The 23,430-nt window shown below is 43.7% G+C and overlaps 1 protein-coding gene across 6 annotated transcripts in view; it reads left to right on the forward strand.

Moving 5' to 3' along the window:
- Positions 1-7,409: 7,409 nt before the first annotated feature.
- LOC113212728 (proton-coupled folate transporter) overlaps positions 7,410-23,430 on the forward strand; it is a 46,088-nt gene continuing 30,067 nt past the window's right edge. For 3 of the 6 annotated variants that reach the window (XM_052274033.1, XM_052274034.1, XM_052274035.1), the window contains exons 1-6: positions 7,450-7,616; positions 11,633-11,924; positions 16,041-16,295; positions 17,045-17,257; positions 20,927-21,114; positions 22,580-22,842. In XM_052274033.1, the coding sequence (XP_052129993.1) occupies positions 11,682-11,924; positions 16,041-16,295; positions 17,045-17,257; positions 20,927-21,114; positions 22,580-22,842 (1,162 nt within the window). In that variant the 5' untranslated portion in view covers positions 7,450-7,616; positions 11,633-11,681. Of the gene's footprint in view, positions 7,617-7,666; positions 7,685-11,632; positions 11,925-16,040; positions 16,296-17,044; positions 17,258-20,926; positions 21,115-22,579; positions 22,843-23,430 lie in introns of those variants that run through there. The other 3 variants (XM_052274036.1, XM_052274037.1, XM_052274038.1) reach the window with 3 other exon arrangements.

A 23,430-nucleotide genomic window follows, 5' to 3' on the forward strand; every position in this document is an offset into this window, starting at 1 on the left:
AAATTTTCAGGGTATCTTAAGGTCCACTCCTAGAGAACGAAACGCCTACGGCAAATCCTGGCAACCACCCCTAAAGGGCTAAAAGGGGGTATCAAAGAAAATAAGGTAGGCCAAAAAAGTCAGAAAAAAAATATTTTTTTATGATCTCCTAAGGGGTAACTCGTCAAAGTAGAGCCCTTTGGGCGAAAATTTTGTCTGTTTTGCTATATCTCTTACCGTTTGGGCGCCAGAGGGAGTTTCTATCGCGAAAGTGGCCCAAAAATAAACATTAATTTTAGAAAATGTAAGATGGTTTCGTAAGGGGTAACTTGCGAAAGAAGAGCCCTCCGGGCGAAAATTTTGTCCGTTTTGCTCTATCTTCTACCGTTTGGGCGCTAGAGGGAGTTTCTCTCACAAAAGTGGCCCGAAAATAAATTTATTAATTTCCGAAAATATTGGATGGTCTCCTGGGGGTAACTTGTCAAAGTAGAGCCCTTCGGGCGAAAATTTCGTCCGTTTGGCTCTATCTCTAACCGTTTAGGCGCTAGAGGGTCTTGTTTGACGAAAATAAGTTAAAAATTGCTGTAGTGAACAATTAAATGTAAAAGAAGTCCCAAAACCAAAAGAGGTAAGAAACTCCCCCCCCCCCCTAAAATACGTTTCCTTAGCAGAAGGGTGGGTTGTAGACGCGGTGTTTCACCGTTACATCCCTTTCTTGTGTCTACCGGGGCAAATTTTAAGGACGACGGGCTTTGCGGGCCGAAGGCCCGTTACATCATTTGATTATGTTCTACAGCAAATCGCGTGACAGAAATGGTCGGGCCGCAGGCCCGACCATCGCCGCCGGCAGGCCAAGCAGGCCCGGCCCCTGCCGAACGGAGTTGACGGCGCAGCGAAGCGAAGCTGGCAACTTCGTTTGGCGGAAGGGCGGGCCTGCTTGTTTATGGTAAAACCAAGTATTCATACCAAATGTTCATTCATTTTCAAGTAATGCACTGAAGCTGGTCCAACAGCTACTGAAAATAACACTGGTGTAAATCCCATCAGAAAAATTACCATGAGGAAAAATACCATCAAAAAAGGTACGATCAGTACTTTATCTAATTCCTGATAGAAAATGGGACGTTCCTGATAGTTTTTGGCCTGATGGTATTGTTTTGATAGTAAGGTTGGGCTCTGATGGTAAAATTCTGATGGTAAAATTCTGATGGTAATTGCGTTCTGATGGTAAGTATACTACTGGTAAATGTCCTTGATGGTAGCATCATTAAAGCCGAAGTCAGCGGCGGGCCGCCCAAGGGCCAAGATTCTACGTCACCCGTGTAAACTTTCAGCGCTGAGCACAATGGTGGTGTCAAAATTGACCTATCTTTAGCCGTTCTCCTAGAAATCACAGTTTGATAAAGGTGATTTTGTTTTTATGTGAGCAAACGATAAAGTATGTGATCCTCTTACACCACACAAAGCCGTTTTACCGTGCGACACATAGTTTCGTCAGGCCAATTATTTTCTTGATCGAGGCGATCAGGAAAACATCATTTTCTGATGGTACTAAAAGGAACTATCAGAAAATGTCAAATAACTATCAAAGATGTTTGTACGATCAGAAAAATACCATCAGAATATAGAAATTATCCTGATGGTTTACACACCATCAGAAATTTTACGATCAGGGGGAAAATACCATCAGAAAATTGAGATAATACCATTAGGTTTTAAAGGAACGATCAGAAACTAACCATCAGAAACCGAGAAAACCATCAGAAACCTTGGATACGATAAGGAATCAGGGCACTACGATCAGGAAATCATGATGGAATTTACACCAGTGAACAAAAAACCATACTGTAATGCTTGCACATAAACGGGTACTATACAAATGTTGCCATTCGATTGTTTACCAAGGACAGGCTGTAGGCTCCGGCCTATAGGGATACTGTGAGGTTTCAAGCGAACCTAACGGTGTCGACAGGTCGAGGGCCTCCCTTCCCTGCACAGGGAGCCACCGTGCTCTGCAAAAGCCGAAGGGTGATGACTTTCTGCACACGAGGCCACGCAGGGCGGCGAGCACCAACACCAGCACAGCGATGTTGACCTCCACCTCGCCGCCCCGAGGTGGCGCCTCCCTCGCCAGCATCATGTCCCGGTGCAGCTGCGCCCGGAGGCCGTGCACGGCGAGGAGGAGCAGCACGGTGGGGTTGACCTCCACCCTCCGGCGCCTCAGACTATACAACGCTCACAGCTTTGCCCTTCCCCTAAATCCACGAACCACGGTGCGGCTGTAACTTGGTCCGTCCAGGGTTTGGGAGTTGTCGAAACACTTGGCGGTCGTGTCCGGCGGGTTCAGCTGGTATGAAAGTTGGTGAGCGTGTGAATGAGATCGAAACCAAATCTTGCGCAGGGCAGGAGCACAGGGGTTGTCAATTCGCTGCGTATTTGCGGTATGATGGTAGCGCCTGAGAGGTAGGCATACACACGTGCACGCTGGTGTGTACGTTTGGTTGCCTACCAGTAGTATGGCAGGCGCTTGGCATCGGGTCTGACCACAAGCTTACAAGTCGATGTTTTCGATTTGCTTCAGCACGCTGTTATCTGTATTTTTAGAAACGAAGCATCTTCCCGTCTTGCATTGCATTGAAAGCCCGTTGCTTCTTTGATACACATTCCGCACAATGCTGTGCTCAAGAGAACCACACGCCCTACAGAAGTTTTGTGCAAGAAGTGAAATCGGAAGTAAAATGTCCAGCGAATAATCAACTCAGTCCGTGTTTCACTTTATGACCTCCAAAGAATTAAATTTAAAAGAACTGGAGAGCTAGTGGCAAAAGGTTGTCTTCCCAAAATTCGCCGTTTCTATAAGCGCGCTTATAAAACGAAATCATTCCGAAACTCGTCCGGGACTGTTCCAAAAGCAGTCCGATCGTCTCGGACACTTCCAAATATGTTCCAGGACAGTCCGTCAGCAATCCGAGTCCGATCCCGGACTGTCCGAAAGTAGCCCTCGGCACCCAGGACTGTCCGTAAAAAGTCCGATGCTACCGGACAGTCCCTAATAAGTCCGGTAGTTTATTTTGTGCTGGCAATTTGCCTCTTTAAATTTGAGTAAACTAAACAGGCATATTTTATTTTTCAAAAAGGTCGTTCATCATGACCTGAACAGAACATTTCGTACAATGAAAAAGCATTTGCCGAAAACCGCATGACGATGCGCTGATTCGTTCGTTGTGTACAGCGCTCGTCTCGGAAGAGATTCTGAGCCCAGCTAAAGAGGCTCTCCTGTGTGGTCTCTTCTCAGCCGTCAGCGTAGCTCAGTTGGTAAGAGCGTCGGTCAAGGGACCCGGTGACCGACAGGTGAGGGAACGAATCCCGCTCGTCCAGCTTTTTTTTAAGCCGGTTGGACCATTCGGACTAGTCCGAAATACGTCCGGGCACGGGCATCGGACAGTCCGATAGACGTCCGGTCGCGGCCTTCGGACAGTCCGAAAACTTGCTGATTTGACACATTTTCGGTAGTATTCTCGGCAAGGTCCAGGATGTCGTCTCGGACTGTCCGAAAATCGGACTGATTTCGGTACAGAATATTTTTATAAGGGCGGCCATACAAAACCGACATATTTTGAAATAACAACAATCCTTGAACCTTCCTCTTTCCGAAAATATACGGCATGACACATGTGTCCGGTCTCGAAAAGGTTCCTTTCAGGCATTTGAAAATCACAACAGCTGCGCGCCAGCCGCGCAGTGAGCCTGGAGGGTGGACGGGCCCAGAGCCGAAGCCACCCGAGCGGCGCGGCCGAGCGCCGTGAACTACGTGTCTTCCGAAAGTGAGTGGGAACTTGCGTGGGTCTTGGAGCGAGCGACTCAGCTGCGTGAGTTTTGGAGCCAGCGGCTGAGCTGCGTGTGTCTTGGAGCGGGCGGCTCAGCTACGTGAGTTTTGGAGCCAGCGGCTGAGCTGCGTGCGTGTTAGTCTAAGGTGTCGAAATGTCTGTTGTAAACATCTCTCCAACTTTCATTGTCAGTTTTCATGGTTAATTCAGTTTCTTCAGACCAAAGAACATGGAGGAAGACCTTCTTCCTGTAAAATTCTTCATTTTTATCTTCATCAGCACTAAGTTTCAATCGAGGAAAAACACGAACAATATTCAGTTTCTCCAATTTAGACCACTTTATGTTGTAGAACTTGGCGACTTCCCACATAGACAATCTATGCAAATGTACAGGCCTATCAGCATACTTCTCCAAAAACGTCTTTCCCCTTGAACCACATTGATTGCCATGTAATTCAACATTATTTTCGTCTGCACAACCAACAGGTACCCACTTCTTTGCATTGGTGTAATTTTCAGGAATTACGAGATATCTTCAGAATAATATATAAATTTGAAAACATTATTTTCTCCAGATCCTTACCCGTTTTCTTTGCTTTTCTTTGGTATACTAGACGCAAGTTTACGATATCATGTTGTTTATTTTCAATCTAAAACAAGTTAAATGGGTAGAAGTTGGTTGACGTATTTCCACTTCGTCCTTATCAAAAATTCATTTTTTACTGTTTTTTTAAGTTAGGCCTTACAGAGAGTCTTACTCGTTAACTTTGTATCTTTCTGGTCTTGGCGACTTTATTTACCGCTTTTGGAGTGCAATTGTCGTTTTAGAGTCAAAGTAAATCACTGGTGACAAGTGAAAGTGGGGTAAGTCCACTCTTTTCAAAAATCACTTTTTTCCATTTTTGGATACTTCTAGGTAATAGAAACCATATGGTATAGTCAAAACTCGACACTTGAAACCTACAAGCACGGAGTTCGTGGAGTCTCCCTATAAACCCGCAGTTCCAGGCAGCTCCGTACAGACACGCAGTTCAGCGGGTCCCCGTACACAGTGGGCTAGAATCCAAAAAAAAAGCGGACATAAATCATATCAGTTATTGGGTGCATCGCACATACAATATCGGTATGTTCAGGGGGGTTTTCGGGTGCGCTGATTCCATATTTTTAATAATTTTGAACTTTTAGGAGGCGGATCCAGGTCAAAAAGGGGGGGAGTTTTCAAAATCTTACTCAAATCACGTGAAAGTTCGGTTACGGAGGTCTACGGTTGCGCTGATTGTTGCTGATTTTTTGCTGATTTTTACAAGTTTTTTTCGAATTTTTACGATTTTTTCTCCATTTTTACAATATTTTACGATTTTTTAAATAGGTTGTTGTTTTGATTGTTTTCTGATTTTTAAGGACTCTGCATGATTTTTTAAAGGATTTGTTACACTTTCTCAATGATTTCATACGAGGTGCAGTCGGTTAGGCGAACCTATTAGGCCGCGCCACCGCAAAGTCCACTAAAATTCGTCCAAAAACAAGTATTTTTCTCGCAAGACCGCAAAATACCGCAAAAACCGACTACGGGATCTTGTAAACAAGGTTTCGAACTTCAAGAATCAATTGTCGGTTTCTTTGATTTTTCATGATTTCGTTACTTACGGCCTTTTAAAGTTGGCCCAAATCGCAATCGGGGGAGGGTTTTACTTTTCACTTTTTGGGGAGGTTGGAGGGTAAATAATTGATGGCCTGCACCTGGATATGTTTCGTTGTGTTTAGAACAACACGTCAGCAAACGTGTGGGCGGCTGAAGCTATGAACAACGATAAAAATAACAACATAAGATAGTGAGGTTAGGGCCGTCCATGCGGGCACCGCAAAATAGCTGATTTCAAAATGATATTTCAAGGTGAAGATTTGCAGCTAAAAATACAAACTAATGCGTTTTGAAAATCTTGAACATTGCGCTACAAGGTCCACTAGTCGTTTTAGCCCAAATCGTTAAAAAATTATCGTACTTTTGTCCGCTTTTTTTTGATTCTAGCCCACTGTGCCGTATAACGTCGTAAGTGCTTGGAAGTCACTTTTGAGATATAGCGCTTCAAAGTTTTGGATTTACATTGCGCCTTACGGGCGGATGGATTTTCAGCCCAGAGTAACTTTTGAACTAATTAACATATCGAAATGCGATTTTCGCTGATCGATAGCCCTTGGTTTCCTCTATCCGACGCACTTCATAACTCGAAATTTTCAAAAAACATAGTTACGACGCTATACGGCGGCCTGCTGAACTCCGTGTTTGTACCGAGCCCCCGGGAACTGCGTGTTTATACGGAGCCTCCACGAACTCCGTGTGTATAGGTTTCAAGTGTCGAACTTTCCTAAGTGCAATAAGCCCAGTGTTATGGGGACGAATCCCACGTCAATGTGGGATAAGTCCATTTGTAATATTTCAAACAGGCATAAGTTCAAAACGAGGATTTTCCAAAGAGGCATTTGTCCGGATATGATTTGTCAGAATGGCATATGTCTATTGATCCTAGAGGACTAATGCCATTCTGACAAATCACAACCGGAACATATGCCCTTTTTGAAAGTCATGCTTGTGGACATATGAGTCTGTGAAGGGGCATATGTCCGGGTGTGATTTGTTAAAATGGCGTATGTCCACAAACATGATTTTGGAAACGGGCAAATGTCGCGGTTGTGATTTGTCAGAATGGCGTAAGTCCTCTGGATCTATGGACATATGCCATTCTGACAAATCACATCCGGACATATGCCTCTTTGGAAAACCCCTTTTTGGACTTATGCCTGTCTGAAAAAATTACACCCGGACTTAACCCATATTGACATGGGATATGTCAAATAACTCAGGTCGTATACAAATTTCATTTAAAAAAATTAAATCTAGTGTTTCCTATTGCCAAACTGAGCTTGTCCAGGGTATTTGCTTTGACATATTGTCTAAATTACATCTGAATTATTTTGGGAATATTCGGGGCGGCTGGGGTCGCCATCTTGGCCCTCCGCTACGGACAGGGTCCGCAAGGCAGGGCCCCGTGCGAGGCTAGTCGGCCCCATCGTTATTCGCAGTCGACCCTCGAAACTTTTGAAACTGATAGTACAAGCATGTCTTGTTTTCTGGGAAACTGCAACTGCCCTTCTTCGAACCATCAAGTAGAAACTTTTGTAATTAAAACACAAATATTTGTAATGCGTGGATAATAACATCTGTAACATTCTCATGTTACAAATTGTTAAATTTAAATCCTAAACTCGTTACGTTATTTCAAACATCTCATGTATCAATATACAAAACTAAACTCGTTACGTCCCAACTTATACTGATGCTTCGTGAGCAGTTTTAGGTCAATTGAAGTTGCTGTCTGAGAGATAAGTGGGCCAGTACAGACAGACAGACGGACACACGACCAAAGAGTTCTCTGCACCCCACATCACAGCAAAGGCTTCGCAAGATCAGCCAACAAGAGACATGGTCGGAAATCGTTTGGTTATGCTAAAAATCTCCATAGAACATTTGTTCAAATGAAATGGGGTATAAGGTGCGGTTGTCAACTCACATGTTTTTTAACAGTTAGCTCTGTGATTAAGAGATACGTAGTATTTGGACGCTTGCTGAGAGATAAAAATGCAGCTTGAAAACAGTACACAGCCGCAGCTAGCTGCTATCTGTCAGATTATGCATGGGTCGTGGTCTCCTATGCTTGGAACTTCAGTGTGACATTTTTACCACTGTCGACGGTACGATATTTTTACCACTCCTACTCGCAATGCTGGTCCCTTGTGACGTTTGCAGGCGATGTAAGTTTTCCAGCAGCCCAAGGCCAGGATAGGTACAAAACCGAAATCGTGGATTTCTAGGTTCTTCAGTGAGTTTTTTATTTAGCAATTGTTACCTTAAAAAGCAGATGTAAGCATCACGACGCGTCCTTCGAACAAAGTTCGATCTCCCGGTGCGCCGTTCAACACTGTCCGATCTCCGGGCGCGCTGTTCAACGCTGTCCGATCTCTTTTTCAGCTTTTATCTGCACCGTAGGCTTCAAGCCGCGATATATTTGTTGATAGTTCACTTATAAGGAAACTAATGAATTTTATGTGATCCTCAAAGATTACGCAACACATTGGGACAATAATAAAATGCAATAATCTTGAAGAACAGACATACGAGGCGTTTAAATTTCCACCTCGCTGCAAACCCCGAAAAGGAGATCGGAAAGTGTTGAACGGTGCGCCCGGAGATCGGACAGCGTTGAACGGCGCGCCGGGAGATCGAACTTTGTTCGTAGGACGCGTCGATCAGTAATGTGAAAGCTTCAGCAGCTCTTAATTTTTTGGTAGAAAACTATAATAGTTCTAACTGGAGTGTCCGTTTTTGAAGTTAAAGTAAAGTTCAATACAGTTTAATAGAATTTTTCCTTGAGTTGCTTGGTTTTAGTTTAACTGAAGATCCTTCCACCAAGAGGCGCTAGGCCAGACCAAAAAAGAACACCATTGGGCGCTAGGGGGATCGTGGCTGAGGCCTGGGTGAGTGTTGCGCCGACACTGCTACTCCCTACAAAATTAATACGAAAATGCCATGTTAAAATAAATGTTAACTAATGGCCCTGGGTACACTGCTCAGGCGAGTCGGCCACCACTTCTGCCCGTAACGATATCTCCGCATCCTCAAGGATGTACACTGTATGCGTTTCCAAACCGTAAATTATGGTCTAAAATAAGCCCCTCTGGCTGAATATGCTTTAAAATTCTGTATGTATGCAGTCTTTCAGTCACGTTTTTTTTATCAATTTAACCGTTTTTATGGTTTTTCGACTAATAATTCTTTTTTATGACTTCTAGCGTTTCCGTCCGAATAATGCTTTTTTATGCTTTTTATTTACGTTTAATTAGTGTAAAACATTAGAAGTGATGTCGGTTTAGGGTATGGAAAGGAAAATCCATAGACTATTTCAAACGTCAGATCTAAATTTGCGGTAGCATCCGTAAAACACCAAAAACATCGCTAAATACGCCGTTTTCATGCCTTCAGCCTGCAATTAAACTCAAATTATGTGAAAGGCCTAAGTGCCGCGATCTTTTGGCTAAGCGAATCCCATGTTAGAGACTTCAAATTTTCAGGGTATCTTAAGGTTCACTCCTTGAAAACGAAACGCCTACGGCAAATCCTGGCAACCACCTCTAAGGGGCTGAAAGGGGGAAACAAAGGAAATAAGGCAGGTCAAAAAAGTTGGATAAAAATATTTTGTGATGATTTCCTTAAGGGTATCTCAGCAAAGTAGAGTGCTGTGGGTGAAAATTTCGTCCGTTTGGCTCTATCTCTAACCGTTTGGGCGCTGGAGGGTCTTTTTTGACGAAAAAAAGCAGCTGAAAATTGCTGTAGTGAACAATTTAATGAAGAAGAAGGCCAAATAACCGCAAAAGAGGAAAGAAACTCCCCCACCTCCAAAAAACGTTTTCTAAGCAGATGGGTTGTAGTCGCGTTGCTTCACCGTTACATCGTGTCTACGGGGCAAATTTTAAGGACGAAGGGCTTTTGCAGGCCGAAGGCCCGTTACATCAATTGATTTTGTTCTTCAGCAAAGTGCGTGACTGAAATGGTCGGGCCGCAGGCCCGACCATTGCCGCCGGCAAGCCAAGCAGGCCCGGCGCCTGCTGAACGGAGTTGCCAGCGGAGCGAAGCGGAGCTGGCAATTCCGTTTGGCGGAAGGGCGGGACTGCTTGTTGTTTGATAACCTCTGTAAGCACCTCAAGAGTGGTTGCCAGAACTTGCCGTAGACCTTTCGTTTTCTAGGAGTGAACCCTTAAGATACACTGAAAATTAGAAGTCTCTAGCACATCCCCTTAAAGTGGAACAGTCAGACATACAGACAGACACGAGGTCGTTTGCATGAGCCGGCTGGATAGCTTTTTCAAAGCCGAAGGGGGGCTTAAAAGACAAATCGAGTTCTAAGATGAGCATTAGCCCTTGTAGCACCAATTAAACTGTCGCGCAAAGTGTATTTTTTTTCAATCGGCCAATTCTTGTGATGATAACGAAAATCCAAAATTGATGTATTTTCCAGAGTCTTACGATTGTCGCCGATTTATCAAATTCAAACCATCTGACATTCGCTTCCATTATGATAGCTAGCCGATAAAGATTTTCGTTCCGAGGAAAAAAGATAGTATAGCAATACAATCATTTTTCGCGCCGATAGTTCGTATCTTTTTGCTACTGTTGTCCGACAATCGTGCGACAGTTCTGTACTACTAGGGAGCACGAAAGTTGACTTTTAAATGAATCAAAAACCACACTCGCTTTTTTTTTTTCCAAATATTTCTTTATGGGTTCTTAAGGGGTAACTCGTTAATGTGAAATTCATTTAACGGATAAAATTTCGTCTGTTTTGCCCAATATTAAACCGTTTGGCGTCGAACCACACCCTTCTTTGAATTCGAGGGGCCTTAGATTTTCTACTTCCACTAAAATGTTGATTCTTACATAACAATCTGTCAAAATTAGAACTTTTAATGGATACCTATATGGGAAGGGACTTTTTCCGTATACACTCCTATTAATTCGTGTCAGGAGTCAGCGCCCCAGGCCTAGCTATATGTGCGGCAGGCGCGTCTCAGCGGAACAGTGTTTCGTGAGATATCGCGAAGCTGTTACGCGAGACGTGGTCTGTCGTACGTATAACTAGTAGAAATTATTATTTTTCAATGTTCTTCTCGGGCCCTGGGTCAGAGCCGTGCTAACGAGTTGATTCCCAATTTAAATATAGTTAAAATAGTTATGCGACATGCGAAAGCATAAAGTGGACATCATCACACGCATCCTTACTCTCATCTTGTACAAAAACAAAAACAAAACAGGCAGGCCCGCCCTTCCGCCAAACGGAGCTGCCAGCTCCACTTCGCTGCGCCAGCAACTCCGTTCGGCAGGGGCCGGGCCTGCTTGGCCTGTCGTCGGCGATGGTCGGGCCGAAGGCTCGGGCTCGCGATTTACTGAAGTGCATCATCAAATAAATAATATGACCGGTAAATCACTTTGCATATTTGAGTAAAAGTAAAGCGTTCGACGGGGGGCCTGCGGCCCTAGAAATTTGATCCTTCGACATGTCAAAAGACTGTAACGGGGCAACACCGTGACTACACCCCACCCTTCTGCTTTGCTTACAAAAAATAACCGACGGAGTTTCTAGATTGTATATTGTTTGTTCAACAGTCATCAAACTTGACTTTTTGCCATTGTTTTCAATATATCCACCTCTAGGGACGAAACAGTGAAAGATACGGCAAATCCGAGGGTAGTTCCTGATTTAGAATGTACTGTTTGGGGGGGAGGGGGGGGGGTACTTTCTCTGACATTTTACGATTGGACGACTCCTTGTACGTCTTTATGTGCAACGTGGTCATTTTCGCCGTATTTCGTCGAAAAAAGCACTCTGGCGCCCAAACGGTGCAAGATAGAGGCAAACGGACGAAATTTTAGTCCAACGGGTTCTACTTTCACGAGTTACCCCTTAGGGAACCAAAAAAATAATTTGATTTTCTACTTTTTGGACCAACCCCTATTACTTTGTTACCCCCTTTCACCCCCTTAGGGGTGGTTGACAGGATTTGCACCAGGCGTTTCGTTGCCCAGGAGTGACCCGTTAGATACCCTGAAATTTGTAGACCTCTAGCTCATCTCCTTCCTCTTACATGGACAACGGGCGGACGGACGGACGGACACGAGAGCGGTTGGATAAGCCCGCTTTACTGCTTTTTTAAAAGCAGGAGGGGGGGCTAAAAACATCTTGATTTTTGCAGTTTTTTTGTTGTTTTGCTTTCAGAAAGCTCCTTGACTTCATCTCGGACACGTGCCCTTTCAGAGGGCCAACGATGCACACGGGTCCAAAAATGGACCAATCTGTTGGCCACTCACTGAATAATAAAAGTAACCACAGTCAGCAAGCTGAAAAGGAAACATCGCCTATCAATTCCTTAGTAGACAATAAGAAAGGCGAAGAAAATGAAATAGATTGTTTAATAGAAGCAAAAACCAAGAAAGTAGAAGAGGAAAATGATGCACATTACACACCTAAAAATCATGAAAACAAGACCCTCCTTTTCAGAGAAGATCAGGTAAGCATTTTTTGGAAACCGCTAAACTACAGTAATAAGAAAACTACCCAGTGAGCAATGCAATATCAGACCGATATAGAAACGACGTAAGACATCAAAAATTTGTCGGTTTTCGCATCCGATTGATAAAAATGTGGTCCTAAAAATGACACGTTTCTGATCACTGATAACGTACTGACAACAGTCTGACATTCCATTGCTCACTGGGTAGGAGGAACGTAGGCTAGCAGTGTCAACTCTAAATGTGAACGATCAAGTTTGTACTCAACGACATAGTAAATCTAGACCTTTTTCGTCCATAGAATGTCACATTTTTGAGCTCATCTTTACCAAATGTAATTCTGAATATTGCATCTTTGCAGCAGACAAATTTTCGTTTAGGCCGTGATAGAGATGCAAATTTGTCATTCGTAGCATACAATTTTCCAACTGGCAATGATCTGCCCATAAACGAGACTTTCCGGGGACAAAAAAAAAGTCCTTCTTGATTGAGTGTGGAGGGAACGGATTTGAACGCACCCAACGATGCACAAAATTGTTAGAGATGACAAGTGCTAATATTGTTTTCTCCTTATGGACAAATTTGTTTCTTGTTTCTTGGACAATACAAAATTTATCACAGCGATTGGACCTTCAAATCCGTTCTTGTTTCGCAACAAATATAGAGTTAAGAGTAATTATTGAGGATTTAGGTAACTTGCTGGGCAAAAGCGAAGCCTGTTAATCAAATGAAAACATTTTGTTACCAATGCACCGCAAAATGGGTTAATTTGGACTACAGGGGTGTAATGTGGTGTGGACCACCCTCCGACCGCCGCTGTTTAAGGCGCACTGTGACCAGTCGACAAGCCTTATTCCCAAACACATCCAAGGTACTACTCAGTTGGGACGTGGGATGTCTGAGCTGGGAGGTCCCCCAGTACAACCGAATGCGACTCTAGTCTGGCCCTGAGCAAGACATCCCACCAGGAGGTCCCATCGAGACACTCGTGTAACAAGCTTTCAAGAACGTTTCCCAGCTACTCCTTCAGGTAGAGAGTATTGTAACGTACATTTAGCCCGTCCCAGTAGTAGTAGTATGTGTGAGTTATTCGCCTAGGATCATCCCAAATGCCTCCCGAAAGTAAATCGATACCTAAGACCTAAGACTAAAAGGCAGAGTGACAAGGTGCATGGTAAATAGAAATAATAAAATGTCAAACTGGGAACGTGGGCTGAGGCGTTGACCTGCCGGAAGTCGAGGCTTTAGTTCATGGGTTCGAATGCTCACAAGGTCAGACATTTTTTAGACAGTATTTCCATGCGCGCCCAGGAGGCATGCTGATACGCTCGTTAAAATTTTTGACGGAAAATGCTATCCCTCTATGAGAGGCCTATTTGAAACCGATATTTTACCATTGGACTCTTTAATGGACCCGTTGGACCCTTTATTGGACCCGTTGGACCCTTTATTGGACCCATTGGACCCTTTATCAGACCCATTGGACCCTTTATTGGACCACACCTTTCGAGCTCTTCTGCAGAAATACTGTACTTCGGCCAAATCGTTCAAAAGCACAGACGGAAATGGGTCTTCCACATGCTCTGACAAGAATTCTTTTTTCTCCCGCCATCCTATTTTTTCATGAGCAAGGTAGCGTATACCCTCTTTGTCATTTTCAAGGAGGCTTTTCTCGTATTTTGACATTGTGAAGTACCCACGAAGCAGATTGAAGCAAATTTCGTTTAGGAAGCAGATTAAGCCTTTATTCGCATTTTCAAGGACTTCTGCCCTAATGTTATGCTCGGGTTCTATGAGGAATCGTATTTGTTTCCTGTAAGCGTTTTCATGAGCTGTCTGCACCTCATAAGCGTGGGCGTATTGATCAGCCTCATCCAAATCCTCATCACCACTGTCCTGATCATCACTTTCCTCTCTGTCGCTTTTCCTCGTCGTCACTGCTCTCCTCTGCCCACTCCTTCCAAAGTTCCTCGTCCTCCTGCTCAACGACACTCATATCGTCATCACTATGATCCTCATTCTCTGTATCCTCCTCGCTGTTCTCGCCATCGGCGCTTACCTCGTGTTCATATTCATCATCGGAGTCCTCTGCGGACAATTGAAGAGTTTGTGAATGAAATGCATTTCACTACTTCAAATTGTCTTTGACCATTATTTGTCGTAATAGCTATAGCTGGGCATGTTTTTACTGCATATCTCCAGTATATCTCGACGCGTCCTAACAACAATGTTCTATCTGCAGCGTGCGGATTACACAATGTTCTATCTGCAAAACGCCGGTTTCGGGACACCTCCAAAGGATATGCTTGTTACCCCGTCACTACTCGCTCTACTTCACTTTTTGTAGTCAATAATTAAACATTGGACCTTTACGATTCTTTACGTGTGCTCAGATTGGCCTTAATGTCTTCCAGTTACTTGCAAACCACACAAATGTGAAGGGCTGCGCCTAACCCTGTTTTGCAGATAGAACATTGTGTAATCCGCACGCTGCAGATAGAACATTGTTGTTAGGACGCGTCGCGATTTGCCGAAGAACATGATCGACTGATGTAGCGGGCCTTCGGCCCGCTTAAACCCGTCGTCTTTGAGTTTGCCCCAAAGACTCGAGAAAGGGATGTAACGGTGAAGCACCGTGACTACAACCCACCCTTCTTCTTAGTAAACGTTTTTTGGGGGTGGGGGAAGAGTTTCCTTTTTTATTTTGCAGTTTTTAGGCCTTTTACTACAACTTATTATTCACTATGGCAATTTTTATCTTATTTTTGTCAAAAAAAGACCCTCTAGCGCCTAAACGGTTAGGGATAGAGCAAAACGGACGAAATTTTCGTTCTTAGGGCTCTACTTTGACGAGTTACCCCTAAGGGGAACATAAAAAAAAATACTTTTTGGAAAAAATTTTGAACCTTGGATACCCTCGTTCACACCCTTAGGGGTGGTTGCCAGGATTTGCTGTAGGCGTTTCGTTCTCTAGAAGTGGACCTTAAGATACCCTGAAAATTTCAAGTCCCTAGCACATCTCCTTTTAGTGGAACAGACAGACGCACAGACACACAGACAGACAGACAGACACGAGGTCGTTTGCATAAGCCCGCTGGATAGCTTTTTCAAAGCAGAAGGGCGGGCTAAAAAAACGATCTGTCGTAATTGGGTTACGAGGTTTGGGTTAGACTCCCAAAAGACACCACTTTTTCCCCTCAAGGGGTCCCCCTGGCCAAATTTCAGGGCCCGTCAGAATGGGCCATCAAGATGGCGGCCCGTCAGAATGGGCGATCTATACTACTAGCGAGGAAACATTGACCACCACGTGACGCATTATGACCAGTATTAGACCCCCCCCCCCCGTTCCTTACTGCTTTATGGTGTTTTCAGAGACCTCCCCGCCTCCCCCCTTTTCTTGTGGTTTCCCCATACTCTTTCCTCCCCATAAATGCTCCACGTGATTTGGGAACGGCCTCCGATTGGGCTGAAATTTCCATGCTTCACATGTTCCCACAAACATATCGTTCGGGACTTCCAAAAATAGAAACGGCAAACTACTTGTAGTGAAATAACGCGAACCTTGGAGTTTCCATTTTCTAGGCTGCCTCCCTTCCATTTGATAATAGTTCACATAAGACATGCATCCAGGAAAATGTATTGTATCCATCCCCTTTAATATACTGAACTGTTTTTAAAAACATAACTAGGGACGAGTTAGCCGGGACGGAAGTGGGCGGGACCTTGAAGGGCATTTAGGACGCCTTCTTAGACCGGGGACGAGATAGTCGAGGCGAATTGTCCAAAATCCTTACCGACAAAGTGATAAACAAAATAAAACTTTACCCTACCCTTGGTGGCTGCTGGCAGCAGCTGCTGCTACCGGTACCTGATCGCTTCGGCCTAATTTCAGAGGATTCTTTTACACAACTCAATTGTGGCATTAAGCTCTGATATTTACAGAACGAGTTCAGTAATGTTGACATCACAGCTCAAAAAAAATAAAAAATTGTTGCTTTATGTGGTGCTTTTTTTTAAAATCTCCCATTGTGACACAAAGGTTGACCTGCTTGTTATGTCTGTGACTGTAACGAAAATGTTGTTGATGACTCTTAATGTCAGCCTTGTTACCACAGCACACGCCAGAAGACTCCCAAAAGCAGTTCAACTTTTGGAAGCTTCCTGCAAGAGAGAAAATTGCATATGCAAGACGAAGTATTACTGTAGAACCAATGCTTGCCCTTTTTATTATACCAAGCATGTTGTCCAACCTCGCAACGCAAAATCTCAACTTAGAAAAAGCTTGCCGAGTTAATCTGCGTTTTAATGATGAGGTATGCGACGCTCTTTCCGTACGAGACACAGCAAACTATGCGTTTGAAGAATCGGAGGTGAGTACATAATCGATACGATCTTAGGGTGGTTCTATGCAATTTAAAACTGAGAAATATACTGAATAATTTACATGTGTTTCAATTTGTACTTTCAAAGTGTATTGTAAATTTCTCCATTCTTGCTAGTCGGTTACTTCCGAGGGGGGGGGGTCACTTCGAAAAATCATTGTACAACCCCAAAAAAATCATTTAAAAAATCAAAAAAATCAAAATAAAATCAAGTGGAAAGTTGCATAAAAATCCGAAAAATCGAGAACAAACGACCCCAAAACTGAGAAAAATGGGCACAAAACAAGAAAAAACACAAAGTTTTTGTAAATTTAACTGTTATTGTCTTTTTCATAGCTGAAAAATAAAAAAAATAAAAAATTAACAAAATCAAAAAATCATTGAACACATTTTGTTTGAGTGAGCCCCCCCTCGGTTACTTCCAAGTCGATACAAATTACTTGATAAGTTAAACTTTCAAATTATAATTTTACAACTCACTTCATTGGAAATTTAACCGTTATCGAACGACTATTTCCCACAGTGTAGACGAAAAACGTTTCGCACATGCTACATGCAATATTGCATTTGTTTAAGAAGGGGTTCTCGGAAAAGGGTGTCTCGATGAGGAGTGGGTGTTATATTTCGGCATGGATGCAGGACAAATAAATGTGCTCCTACATCTAAGCAAAATAACTTCAACATGTCTAAGAAATCTATTTAATGCTTCACTGCCTCTGCTTTTCAACTTCCTCTAGGTTCAGAAACTGACAGCAGGAATGGCAGGGTGGAAGATGCTAGTTCAGAGTTCTCTTCCAGCAGTCCTCATACTTTTTGTAGGAAACTGGTCTGATCGCCACGGTCGCCGAAAGCCATGCATGTTGCTGCCAATAGTCGGAGAGTTCTGCACAAGTATTGGCCTCCTTGTCTGTACATTTTTCTACTACGAATTGCCGATAGAGGCCGCAACGGTACGTGCGATGTGCTTTTCAGAACAGCGTCGGTCTGTCTCTCGCGTGGATTCCCGAGTCAAAGAAAAGGTCTGTGTAAAATTTGCAGGTCGTCGGCCATATGGTTTATTTATTAAATCAGGTGCAAATGTTTCGTAGACAACTCTCCGATAAGGTGCAAACACTTGGCAGACAATTCGCAGTTAGTTAACAAGGGGTGATGAGCAGACAGAGGGCAGTCGATTCGCTGCTCATTGGCAAAGCATCCATAGATCGCCCGCAGACAATCCGCAGACCATTTAGTCTGCGGATTGTCTGAAAACGAACCGCGTATGGTTTGAGTAGAGTCTACAGGGGTACGAGCGTGCCTACCTATCGGCAGACAATCTGCAATAGCGCAACGAAATCGGAAATAGTCGAGTCGGCTGCTGCCGCCGCCGCAGGCCAGTATCGAACCCCAGACCTCCGTTTAGAAATCTGAGTGCTTGCCCGCTTGGCCAGAGAGAGCTCACACCGGACGTTCTGTCATGTGGGAGTCTGCTGTAGGAACAGAACGGCGCCCACTCACTCGCCCGGAGACACAGACCGCCGGAGCTGACCCCTGGGTCTGGAGTTCAAAACTGGCCTGCGGCGGCGTCAGCAGCCGACTCGACTGTTTTCGATTTCGTTGCGCTATTGCAGATTGTCTGCCGATGGTTAGGCGCGTTCGTACCCCCGCAGACTCTACTCAAACCATACGCGGTTCGTTTTCAGAAAATCCGCAGACTTAATGGTCTGCGGATTGTCTGCGGGTGGTCAATGGGTGCTTTGCCAATGAGCAGCGAATCGACTGCCCTCTGTCTGCTCATCACCCCTTGTGAACTAACAGCGAATTGTCTGCCAAGTGTTTGCACCTTTTGGGGGAGTTGTGTACGAAACATTTGCACCTGATTTGGTAAATGAACCACATGGCCGACGACCTGCAAATTTTTCACAGACCTTTTCTTTGACTCGGGTTCAGCCAAACCAGCTACACACTCAAGGGCCCGCTCTGCGCATTCTAAATGTAAAGGAACTTTTTTTTTTCACCTTAAACCAGCAACAAAATGTTTGTCCATAGTCGTAGTCAAAAGATTAATGGACAAAAACGTGTCAATTTATGGACAGATTGTGTCATTTGAAGGAACAGAATGGTCCTCACAAATATTGTTTCTTCCTTTAAAACACATTTGTTGTTAACTAGCAACAAATCTAAACGTCCACTCGCTGGTACAAATGATTTGTCGACGAAACATTAAACAAATTTGTCTATGATGAGTGAACAAAATTGAAAATTCAGCTCCCTAACCAAACAACTTCGTCTGTCGTCGGATGCTTGTAAATCCGATCCCTCGTTATGGGCAAAATTGTTCTTTTACATTTAGAAATAGAAATTTCTTACCATGTAATTTTATGTCTCTTGCTTCGGGAGTTATTCAATATAAACGTGGACAACCCTTACCTCAAAGAAAAGCAGATAGCCGTTTGTCTGCCAAGCTCAAAAAGATAGCCGTGTGTCTGCCACAACTAGCTATTAGGGCTGTTAGGGCGTATTGTTTGTCACACGGTCTTCAAACTAGACTTTTGGTCATTTTGTCATCTACCTCCAATGGATATGGATTCAATTAATCAGAGGGCACCCGCATGAAAACGTAATATGGGATCAGTTTGTCAACAGTTTGTCATCTCGCCGATGACAAACGGGTGTCAAACAGTTGACAGACTGATGACGATCCGATGATGAAATTTGCGGACATACTGATAACAAACTGATGTCAAACGCAAATCGGCGTTCTATCAAACAATATGTCATCAGTATGGCATCTGTTTATCAACCGTTTGTCGTCAACGGATTACAAACGGAGGACAAATCGCTGACATCCTGGCTCCGGCCTAACCATACGAAACACCGCAATTCCCTTTCAAGCCTAGCCCAAGCGCCACACTCACAAAAATGTTTTCTTGCCCCAATCCCAAAAATATTCTTGACTCAATTTTGCTCGGGATGAGTATAATTTTCTCGAGTGAAGACGACTTTTCTCGTTCGAAGAAACATGTTTTTCTTCCTACAAGAAGAAAATATTCTTGATACATTCTGCTTAGCCCAAGAAAATAATATGCTTGTGCGATGAAACATGTAGCTAGGCCGGGCGGGCGTTGCGTAGAGGGGAGACGGACGGATTAGGGTGGAGCGCGCGAGAGGACCGGGCTACCTGAGGCACAAAGGCAGCGCTGGGGACACGGTCACACATGTGGCTTCATAGCTCAAACGGTTACTGCTTACGCTTTAACGCTGAGTTGACACGAGCCGGGTTCGAACCCCGGCAGTGCCAATTGAAGGCGTAAGTTGCATTAAGGAGAATCGAACCAGCTATCACTACCGTCATAACCCACTGTGAGACAGAGTTCAAGACTGTCTCCGGGGGCACTATTTCACTTATTACAGCCAAGACCAAATATTCTTGGGATAAGAAAATAATTCTTGAAGAAAGATTTTTGTGGAGGATTGACAGAAGAAAAAAATATTCTTGCGCCAAGAATACGAATTCTTGTAGGGAGTGACAGGAACAAAATATTATTGGCTCAAGTATATTTCGGTTGCGGCAACAAAACATTTTTGTGAGTGCGTAGAGCGAAACGGGTTAGTGAGATGTGTCAGGATAACATATTCTGTTGAATTTTTAAACAAAAAAATCCGAAAGCTTTTGAACGGCTATAGCTAGAGGAAATTTAATACCACCATCGTGCTCACAGCGAAAAGTTTACGCGGGAGACACATGCAGCAACCTTCGACGCCCTAATGATCAGTCTACAGCCGAGGGGTGCCCAACTGTAGTAATCAGGTGTACACAGACTTGGTACTCACTGGTAATCACTGGTAATCCCTGGTAATCCTCACACTCGTGAGATTCCTTTGAAAGGAGAAATTTGTTGATTTAGACATGCATTTTTGAGCACATCTTGCCTAAATACCAACCCTGGCGAAAGCAGAGAGTTCTTAGCCTGTTTTCAGAAACATCTCAACGCGAGTTACACATTAGTTTTCGGGGCGTTTCTGTAAAACGTCCTACATGCAGTTTATACACGCTCTTTCTGAAGGGTTGAAAACTGTGGGGATACGTGCTGCTATGAGATTTGAGAGAGTTTTCAGGCAGTTTCTGTAACGGTGGGCATCGAGTTTTTAACCAGTTTCCACAGAGTTTCTGTCGGTGAGCATCGAGTTTTTAACTAGTTTCCAGAGAGTTCTGCTGAAAGTGCTGACTTAAGTGGGTAGGCCGTATCGTGAGACGGGAGCATACCTGAGGGAGTCTCGGAGAAACCAAGAGCGTTTGTGAACAGGGTAATCCAGACTTCTGATTCCTAGGCTCCCCATTGACCTAAAGAAAGACCATGCCAGAACTGAGCTCATTCATCCCTATTAACTAAACGGTCCGCTCCCTAAACAGCTTGGGCCGGTCACATTGTAGTTGAACAATATCTAAATTAATTCTAAAAGTGAGCACTGCAACAAATCACAAACCCCTTTTTTTGATTTTGTTTCCTCGTTATTGGATGCCAATTTTATTGATCCATTACATTAGCAAATTTATAATTTTTTCAGTATAAACCCCCGCGTTGCACGCAAATTAAAATAACAAGAAAAATCAAGGGTTTTCTTTTTTTCTTTTACAGTTTGTGGAGGCGGTTTTCCCAGCCATGACAGGAGGCTGGTGTGTCATGTTTATGTCAGTATTTACGTATATATCTGACGTTACAACAGAAGAAGATCGTACCTTCCGCATTGGGGTCGTCAACATATTCTTTTCGATTGGAATGCCTATTGGTATAGCGCTGTCAGGAATCTTGTATCAGGTGATAGGGTGCGTAGCATACGAAATAATCAACTGAAATCTAAGGCCCCCTTTCGAATCCAAACGGAGCTGCTCGCTCGCTCCACGACTCAGTTCAGTTTCAGCTGACTTGTTTGCACTATCGGCTTCAACGCTCTCGAGTAAAAATTTCCTATGGCATTAATTAATATAGAATAAAAACTGGGTAGTTGTACGCTTGACCACATTTCGCGTAAGATGCTTCGCGAAATCACACAAAACGCAGTTACGCTGCGACGCGTCTGGCATACATCCACCTAAGCCTGCGGCACTGACACCCGAGTCAGGAAAAAGAAGAGTCATCAAAATGCCTTTGCACTGTTAGAAAAAATCCTGGGATTTCACGGAGGAACACTTGTGAAAAGTATTGCCAAAGTCCTTTGGGATTTCCCAAAGTACTCTGCAGATTCCACGCTTCGAGTTTAATTTTGAGACATATAGACGCATGAAAACTTTCACCGTCATCATCTGTTTTAGTACACAAAAACTAAGAAGGGAGTCCTCTGGGAATTTAGTATAGTGATGAAAGGTGAATCTTCGGGAAATCCCAAGAATTTTAAACAGTGTGGCTTCAAAAGCCACAAACTCTACTGACGAGATATTGCGATGTCCCTTACGCGCGACATGGACAGGCGTACATCTAACCACATAGGTCTATCTAATGTATTATAGTCCTCAACAAAAGAGCACAAAATCTCTGTAATCAAGACCCATTTCTCTGAATTTAAGAACGAAATCATGCACATGGTGAAGATGCATAGATACTGTTTGATTCAGGCACAAAATTCTCCTTAAGATTTTATTGTGTTAACTAGACCTGTAATATTTTGGGTGAATATTTTCACTGTGAAAAATGTCTTGGGATTTCACGAAGATCCACTTCACAACTACTGCAAGTAATTCTCAGACGACTCCGTTCTTAAATTTTATGTCGGAAAGCAGCCGTTGTAGTTATTAGTCGCCTGTGTGTTTCGAAGCTAAACTCGGCACGTGAAATCTACAGAGTCCTGTAAGAAATCCCAAAGGACTTTGGCAATATTTTTTACGAGTGTTCCATTGTGAAATCCCAGAAATTTTTCGAACAGTGTTAAGACTTCTTACAATGGCACTAGGCAATGACACCGGGACAATAGGGTATTTTACGTACATTAAACCGTATCCATAGAACAGTAATGCTTCCTAAAGTGTTCCCTCCCTAACGCATATTGGCTCACGTGGACGAAGTTCTCGGACCCGTCACTGGAGCAGTCACTGCCCTGGTGGCGGGTCTGCAACCTCGTTCGCGTCAGCCAATGAACGTTAGGGAGGAAACCATTCAGGAAGCATTACTGTTCTTTTTTGAATCCGGCTATAACTGGGTGAAATATCCTCTTTTACTAAATTGTGAAGTCTTCAGTGTATTTAATGTTATGTTAAGTATTTCGAAGAGAGCTAATTCTTCTTTATTCTTTAACAGATTTTATGGTGTCTTCGGGACGGCTTCATGCATGTACATGTGTAGTTTTTGGTACGGGTACACTCAGATTCATGAGGAGCCCAAAGCTTGGCCGTGTGATAGACCCAAACCAAAGGGTATCCTTGCGTTTCTGGCTGATTTCTTTGACGTAAGAGTTCTTTCTGAAACATTCAACACTGCCTTCAAGAACGGCGAAAAGGGACGACGACTACAAGTGATTCTCCTCATGCTCGTCGCGTTGCTTCTCATCGGGCCCGTGCATGGTACGTATGTCAGCTAAATCATGATATTGGTGAAACGTGCAAAGCACAGTACAGACAGACACACACGAGGTCGTTTGCATAAGCCCGCTGGATAGCTTTTTCAAAGCAGACGGCTAAAAACAACGTTTTAGTGATACTAAATAATCTAGGGACCCTTGAGCCTAAAGGAGGGTGTGGTTCGACGTCAAGTGTGTGGTTTTTGGCTGAGCGATTAGCGAAGCCCATTACTCCACTGACCCAAAAAGTTTCATTCTGTTTGTGTGTTTGTTTGTGTGTTTGTTTGTGTGTTTGTCTGTCTGTCCGCACGATAACTCGAGAATGAATTGAGATAGCAATCTGGGAATTTTAGGGTCGGTTTGTATCACAAAAAGACAGATCGAGTTCGAAGATGAGCATTCTAGCTCAAAACTTGACTTTTTAAAAAATCGAAAACCGCAGGTTGCAAAATGTATTTTTTTTCAAATATTTTTGTATGGGTTCCCAAGGGGTAACTCGTCACAGTATAGCCCTGTGGGCAAAAATTTCGTCCGTTTTGCTCCATCTTGTACCGTTTCGGCGCTATGGGGCATTTCTTGGCGAAAACAACGT

The sequence above is a fragment of the Frankliniella occidentalis genome, unplaced genomic scaffold (genome assembly GCF_000697945.3).
Source record: "Frankliniella occidentalis isolate FOCC.00 unplaced genomic scaffold, Focc_3.1 Scaffold328, whole genome shotgun sequence".
Lineage (NCBI taxonomy): Eukaryota > Metazoa > Arthropoda > Insecta > Thysanoptera > Thripidae > Frankliniella > Frankliniella occidentalis.